The sequence below is a fragment of the Salvelinus sp. IW2-2015 genome, linkage group LG3 (assembly GCF_002910315.2).
Source record: "Salvelinus sp. IW2-2015 linkage group LG3, ASM291031v2, whole genome shotgun sequence".
NCBI classification, from domain to species: domain Eukaryota; kingdom Metazoa; phylum Chordata; class Actinopteri; order Salmoniformes; family Salmonidae; genus Salvelinus; species Salvelinus sp. IW2-2015.
The window spans coordinates 31,596,127-31,604,596 of NC_036840.1; the positions used below are offsets into that span (position 1 = coordinate 31,596,127).

The 8,470-nt window shown below is 40.2% G+C and overlaps 1 protein-coding gene across 1 annotated transcript in view; it reads left to right on the forward strand.

Annotated features, from left to right (window-relative positions):
- The window catches only part of LOC111954800 (protein Dok-7-like), a 44,267-nt gene extending 36,131 nt beyond the window's left edge, over positions 1–8,136 (forward strand). The window contains exons 11-12 of the mRNA XM_023974714.2: positions 500–676; positions 2,588–8,136. Of these exons, the coding sequence (XP_023830482.1) occupies positions 500–676; positions 2,588–2,724 (314 nt within the window). The 3' untranslated portion in view covers positions 2,725–8,136. The remainder of the gene's footprint in view (positions 1–499; positions 677–2,587) is intronic.
- The last annotated feature ends 334 nt before the right edge of the window (positions 8,137–8,470 follow it).

Genomic DNA, 8,470 nt, shown 5'->3' on the forward strand with positions numbered 1-8,470 from the left:
GTAGGGGTCGATACATTTTTCGTTAGGGGAAATCAAGTCTGAAATATTTAAGTGGAAATTACAAACTTCACAAACCTTTTTAAACCTTGAATACACTACAAGTTTGCATTTCCTGCGGTGCAGGAAAATTCCTGTAACAACAGGATGATCAAATTAAGATACGGCATCTGTACAGTAGGTTCAGTTGCACACATTTGCTAATACCTTTTGTAGGTCCTATCAAGGACTAGATTTTTCTATGAGACCATTGCTTTGCCCTGATGGAGACACCAACAGAAACTCACAGCAGCATGTTAAGTGCCACAAAATGGCCACCAGTGGGTCACTAATATTGAGAATATGGTAGAGTGTAGAGAAGTTAATTCTGGAAATAACACTCACGTGTGGTTCAGATTCATATTTWTTTTAGGTATGCATCACCTGTGCCTGCTGATAAGTCAGCCTCATTAGGCCTCCAGAAAGATCTGTGAATAACACCCTGGTATTTCTCTATTGGCAGGGGCCAAGTTTGTGTTTCCGCCAGACATGGTGGCTCCAGAAAGACCCCGCGGTGATGGTGTRACATACGTCAATATTCCCATCAGCCCCATGTCTAAGAAACAGCTGAACTACATGGAGCTGGAGCATCAGGAGCATGCTGGGGTCAGGGGGACTGGCCAACACCTTCCAGGACAGAGTAAGAGCCCATTTYCTCAATAACAACCTGTCTTTTATGGGTCTCTGGTGATCCGCACTTCAATGTCTTCTGTCTTGCTATGAATTTTTCTATAGCCAATTGAAATTATGTGCATCTTGAAGTGCACTATTGTACATGGCTAATTGGGGAGGACAGGCTCATAGTAATGGCTGGAACGGATTAAATGGAATGGTATCAAACATATGGTTTCCATGTGTTTGATACCATTCCCTTCACTCCATTCCAACCTTTATTATGAACTAACCTCCTCTCAGCAGCCTCCTGTGACATGTAAGTACACTGTATATTGAAGGTGATATTGTGATCAAAGACAATATCAAGTGGAATACAGTATATTTCTTGCGTGAGCACAAGACTCAAGTGTGMCCATTTGTATTTCAGATTTCTTGGTTGCACGCAAAAAGAAACAGAATAGTAGTGCTGAGGGATGAACCAAAATGTCAATTTATTCCCGGTTATTAAACAACTGACTGACATCAAGAACTATGTGGGATGCTGGGCTGAAGGGAGTTGTAGTTTTCATATGCAAATATTCAACCTAGTTCAGTGCAGAAATGTAGTAATTAACTACAATGACGATAATTMATTGCGCCAGCTCGGACAGAGACTTTCCACCTGCTAAATTAGGTTAGATACACATAGACCACATGAGAGTGAAGAATGTGCATAATACAACTACGAGAAGGATAGAGACCGTTTGTGAAAGTATGCCTTATSTACTTTGAAGAACTAGTTAAATCATTTTGTCAGACAGCTCTGCAGAATACTTAGGCAGACTAGTCTAGATAAATAGGATGACTAAAGACAGCACAGTATGGGGAGCACAGAGATAACGTAGGTTGTCTGTCTGGCTGGCTAAAAATAATAAAGTTAGTAAATAAAAACGAATTAATATACACAACTGAAATATTGTATTATTTCATAGTCATTTCCTATTTTTCTATTGATGTCTACCCAATGTGGACCTGAGAGAGGCAATGGAATATTTTTAATCTTTTGGAAATTTAATGTTCACTATTTTTGGCTTTGGGATTTTAATTGAAAAGCTCTAAAATMATTTTATTGTCTTTATTTCATCATGTATTTAGTGTTTGAAAAATCATCGAAACCAAAATCTGTGATTTTTWAAAWTGTATTATAATAAACTGAACCGACCTCAAAAAGCGCTAATCGCTCAGAACTACAGAATGGTGAAGAGGGACAGGGTAGCTTGCGACCWCTGGCGTATCGATTCCAATAAGACTTGAGAGACTCTTGGTAAATGATAATCCCCTAATTCTATTTCTCCATTAGTTGGAGATTGCTCCCGGTCTTTCCGAGTGACAACTGAGTCATCAGCGTGGTCTAATCGGCAGAAAAGTCAACCGTTAACGTCATTACTCTCCGGGAATATGAGGGACAGTCTTGCTCAACGCGAGAAAGGTTMATTTCCAATGTCAGCGAGAGGATTTCCGTCCCGGTGTGTGGCATCATCTATATATCACTTGGAGGAGCAGCGTTCCAGTTTAGCCGCGACAGAAGGTCATAGGGCGTTCGGAATACCGTGGTGAAGTCACTCGCTCTAATGTGGTCATCTTCCCAGAGTGTGTTGACGTGTGTGTGTGTGCGTGCGAGCATGTGTGTAAGGATTTGTCCACTTTATGAGATCGCCTGGAGAATGCATAACTGAAGCAATCTTKAAGTCAATCTCATTGCTTCCTCTGTAGCTCAAGGACAGGAATATATTGCTGTTCTCTCATTTGAATGGTAACCGTACACAAGAGTGATCACTCAGTGCTTTTAAATAAACCTCTCTACCGTGTTCATTCTATTTTTATGCATGATGTCCTGAATGGAGGGTCAACAACATTACTGATCTCATGGACTGTCTGGTGTTTCTTCACTCTACAGGGAAAAGTTCCTCTAAATATGCCCAGATCGACATCACTGCTACGGATGCCGCCCACAAAACGGGTACCCAGCATGCCTTGGGGAGAGAGGAGGGTCTTCACACCCTGGAGCAGAGGAGGAGGGTAGTACCACAGTGACATCCCACCTCCAATCTTGACCTCCACAGGGCATCTGACTGGCCTAGACCAGGCTGTTTTATAGAATTCACCAGAAACATGGATTTTCTGGGACGCCTCAAGTTGCCATGATGTCAAACTCCTCAAAGATCTGCCAGATTTGATATCTTTAACACCAATTGTTGACAGCTTCCATTGAATTCTGTCCCAATTACTGTGCTCTTCCGGGGAAGGYTAACCCCAAGAATCACGCCTTCTGCCCTCAGTGTGAATTATACCGACAGTAGGCCTACAGCACTGACGCTCCACAATCATCACGAAAGCAACATGAAATCAAACTCTAAGGAAAAAAAACAAAAGTTGCTGCTTGGATGGAAGGGAACATTTCAATCAAGGCTCTCTCTAGCTGTGTTCACATTGGCAGTTTAAAGTGACTCAAATCCAATTTATTTGCATTTCTGATTTGCATCGGTTCTTTTTCCTGCAGACTGACCAGCCCAAAAGCACATGTAATCGGATATTTCAAGCTACATTTCAAACCACATTCATAGGTGGATCAGATACAAATCTGATTCCTGGCCATGTAAATTGTGGCTGAATGGTCAAATCTGAATTATTTGCCCTCAAGGGGTTTTTAGACTGTTATTCTGCATATCTTGTTGCTTGCTAGCTGCTCTGTTGGCAGTTTGACGTGAACATGTGGTAGCTAACTAGCTTGTTAATTGTTTACCAACAAATGAGTGAATGTGCTAGAAAGCTAAACAGCTACCTAGCTAACTAGTTGACTGCTGTGGCTAGCTAACTAGTTACCTGCTGTGGCTAGCCAAAATAGACTAGATCATTTTATCCTTTGCGTCTTTAAAAGTGTTCTTACACTATGATTTTGAACATTCAAAGCAACTGGGAAATGTCCATGGCAGGCATTGTTGCCACCTTATCTTGCTACCTAACTTCTGAGGGATAGGATGCACAAGCACCACCACCAATCAGCCTACAACACCGCACACACATCCGTCATTACTACTAGCATAGCTTTGTCAGCAAATGGTGTCAGAACACACTAATCTGATTTTGTCACTTGTAACTTGCTGTTTGGACATTCAATAGTCCAGAACGGATTTGAAAAACACAACTGATTTGAGCATTAAGGCCTGCGGTGTAAACAAGGCTTTTGTATATTCAGAAATATCATTAGAAGGCATTATGTCACTGTCACAGCCCGGGCAGACTTGGGTGGAGTGGGGGGCTGAAAGTGCCAGTCTTAGGGGGAGTCATTACCCGGACGAGCAGTGGGTTTTTCACAGTCTTACCAGTGCCACCCCTAATCTGATACAATACGATTAGGATCTCATTTGGGGAAGATGAGGGAGATGAAAAAATGAAGAGCGTCCCCCTTCATAACTCCTCTCTGATTATCATTGTATTAATTCTACAGMGGTTAGTTGTATGAAAGACTTGATTGAGGCCTTTTAAATCAGTCTCTATTTGTYCTGTACATTACATGCAGTCTTACTCATTCAGAACGCTTACCACGCTTTTTAGAAACTTTGTGAAGCTAATGCAACAAAGTGGGCATAGAAGCTGYGGCGGTCTTTGTATACCGATGAGAACAACACAATTAAATCCTCATTAATGGCTTCTGATGACTCAGCCCAGGCTTGTTATTGTTCTGTGTTGTCTAAATGAACTTTGGTTGGCTTGAGTGCGGCTAATTGCCCACTGTTGACCACATATGTAGAGTTCATTTCTAGGTGCTCTCCATTTGTTTTTCAGCTTTCACGGTTCACGTGGCTTCGCTGAGGGACAGACAGAGCTTTAGCAACACACACCCTATAAATAATTCAGAACATGTCGAAAGAAAATTCATAGGATTTTTTTTCAGCTTTGCAGAAATGAAAAATGTAAAACAATATCCCGGAAATGTTTTTTAGAAGTGCCTTTGGCCCCCATTATGCACACATACATTTTTGAAATAGATAATTTAAGACAGGAGTTCCTTTGTACATTTTACCTTAGAGAAATATAAATTGCTTCTTGTCTGTATTCCCTACTGTTTGTTGAAAGTTTCACCGACAGGAAAAGATTCTACCGTAGTAGTCACTACATCATTCTGTAGTAAACTGTAGTATACTGTAGAATAATATATTGCACACTGTAGTATCCCTCGATTGTGTAGTGCTTCCAATATAATTGTGTAAACAACTATACTACTAAATTATATAGTAAGTATACTATGCTACACATTGTAGTATCCCTTGATTATGTGTAGTACTTACTATATAATTTAGCAGTATACTGGGGAATACAATGCCACATCCTGTAGCATCCCTCGATTGTGTGTAGTACTTACTATAGAATTTTGTAGAATTCTATAGTAAATACTACAAAATTATCCGCAAAAAAACACTTTAGTAAATATAACAGTAATATACGCCTAAACACTACAGTGTCCTCAAAAACACTACAGTTTTTAAACAATAGTCATACTCCTGTATTTAATTTGCATATACTCCACCCATTCCCGTCCCCCATATCCTAATTTGTGCCACCCATGAGTGAGAAACCTACATGCCAAGTATACACTGGCGATTTTAGAATGTAAATYGTGGTGGGGGTGGAAAACTCCCCCAAAAATGTTTGGTTGCATGCCAGCAAAAACTAAAAAATGAAACAATACAATACAATACGGTGCCCACAAACTGTTAGGGCCTACATAAAGTTGTCCCAACAGCAGAGCTTTCTTTTCAGCACCATGGAGTGAATCCTTACCACCGCTACACCTGGCTACCAGTGGAGCCTTCTCTGGCAGCGAAATTATTCTGCTTGTTCATTCAGCCTCATTTACTGCCTTTTAAAAAACATAGCTGATATGGCTGACTTGCTTAAACAAATGTGCTTTCTACTGACAATTGAGATGTACAAACCATGGCATAAGGGGACGATGAGTGGATAGGAGGCAATCTGTAATTTCGATTAGGACATTAATGAGCGAGTTAGGATGGATGTAGTCAATAAAACGATTTACTCAGCACTTTTGAAATGTACAGGAACATAATTCAGAACATAGGCGTTTTTAACAGTATTCACCCTGTACACCAAATCAGAACCGTAGGATAGATAAAGGGGGCATATAAGCAAATAATGAAAGCTCTTACAATATTCGATGATGACATTTCTCTAAAACAGGCTATAGGCTACATGTGCATCACCAACAGCTAACAGCTTACTACACAACATACACTTAGTCATGTTTTCTTGGCTACAGTATACATATCTCCCTGGCATATTACATCATTTTTGCAGCAGCATACAATACATTTTTGGACTCACTTGAACTGGAAGGTGGTGCGGCGGTCTTTCGTGGGCAAATTCTGACATCAAACTTTGTCATCAGAGTCTGGCATTCTCTGAATGTATGGTGCACACACCAACTCCACTGAATAGCAGGCTAGTGATTGCTTTGCAACTCTTGAAGTTAACCACAGATTCCTCCACTCATTGTAATGTTTACGTCCAATGGCCGACGAGCACCAATACGTTTCATCTATAATTTCTCTTCATATGAGAAGGACTGCAAGCTTGCTATCTAAGATTTTGAAAGTACAATGTTGACATGATCAGTTCAATCAAAGCTACGATAGCTATATCGTGATTAGACATTATTTTATCTGTGGCCAGGTGCTTGAATTTCCGAGCTCTCCGCCTAGATTTTGGGGGGAATCATGTAGTAACAAAAAAAAAGTGTTTAACAAATCAAAATATATTTTATTTCTGAGATTCTTCAAAGTAGCCACCCTTTGTCTTAATGACAGATTTGCACCCTCTTGGCATTCTCTCAACCAGCTTCATGAGGTAGTCACCTGGAATGCATTTCAATTAACAGGTGTGCCTTGTTAAAAGTTAATTTGTGGAATTTATTTCCTTCTTAATGCGTTTGAGCCAATCAGTTGTGTTGTGACAAAGTAGGAGTGGTATACAGAAGATAGCCCTATTTGTTAAAATACCAAGTCCATATCATGGCAAGAACATCTCAAATAAGCAAAGAGAAATGACAGTCCAACATTACTTTAAGACATGAAGGTCAGTCAATCCGGAACATTTCAAGAACTTTGAAAGTTTCATCAAATGCAGTCGCAAGATCTATCAAGCGCTATGATGAAACTGGCTCTCATGAGGACCGCCACAGGAAAGGAAGACCCAGAGTTACCTCTGCTATAGAGGATAAGTTCATGAGAGTTACCAGCCTCAGAAATTACAACCCAAATAAATGCTACACGGGTTCAAGTAACATGCACATCTCAACATCAACTGTTCAGAGAAGACTGTGTGAATCTGGCCTCCATGGTCGAATTTCAGCAAAGAAACCACTACTAAAGGACACCAATAAGAAGAAGAGACTTGCTTGGCCCGACATTAGACTGGTCGAAATCTGTCCTTGTCTGATGAGTCCAAATTTGAGATTTTTGCTTTCAACCGCTGTGTCTTTGTGAGACTCAGAATAGGTGAGCGGATGATCTCTGCATGTGTGGTTGCCACCGTGAAGCATGGAGGAGGTGTAATGGTGTTTTGCTGGTGACACTGTCTGKGATATATTTAGAATTCAAGGCACACTTAAYCAGCATGGGTACCACAGCATTCTTTAGCGATACGCCATCCCATCTGGTTTGCGCTTGGTGGGACTATTATTTGTTTTTCAACAGGACAATGACCCAATACACCTCCAAGGCAGTGTAAGGGCTATTTGACCAAGAAGTAGAGTGATTGAGTGCTGCATCAGATGACCTGGCCTCCACAATCATTCGACCTCAACCCAATTGAGATGGTTTGGGATGAGTTGGACTGCAGAGTGAAGGAAAAGCAGCCAATAAGTGCTCAGCATATGTGGGAACTCCTTCAAGACTGTAGAAAAGGCATTCCTGGTGAAGCTGGTTGAGAGAATGCCAAGCATGTGCAAAGCTGTCATCAAGGCAAAGGGTGGCTACATTAAAGAATCTAAAATACTGGTTACTACATGATTCCATATGTGTTATTTCATAGTTTTGATGTCTTTACTATTATTCTACAATGTAGAAAATAGTACAAGTAAAGAAAAGCCTTTGAATGAGTAGGTGTGTCCAAATTTTTGACTGGTACTGTATATTTCTCCAGTATCTGTAAATACTTTTCCCTGTTTTAATTCTAGTCATCTTGGTTWTCTCATACATTATACATTTGAAGATATGTGTACAGATCAATGTAAAGCGTTTTAAAAACAATGTCTGTATTTTTACAAAAGCCTTATTTTCATTAAATTGTATTTATAACAGATAACATTGTTTTGATGTGTGACTGGTTCACTCATGGGACTAATTTTATCCTCATGTGGCTAATTGAACATAAACCCAATAGTTACACCGTAATAAAACACCTACAACCAAATGGTTGTTTGTTTTGGTTGGAGTGAAAGATTATTATTCTGCTTGTTTTAGGGACCAAATGTTGGAGAAACCATCAGGGAAGTAACAGGAGGCAGCAGGATCAGGTGCAAAACAGTGTCTAGTTTATTTACAGTGAAAAGGTGGAAGACTCAATCCAATCGATATTTACATAGGGCTATAAAAATATTTACAAAATAGAGAAATTCTCAGTCACTGCTAAAACACTGGTTCGAATTAAATCAAAAGCTAAGGTTCAAAATCAGGCCTACCCTGCCAAAACAACTATAGCAGGTTGGGGTACACCGGGCTAGTGACTAGCTGATGGGATCAAACGTCTTTCATAATTAGCT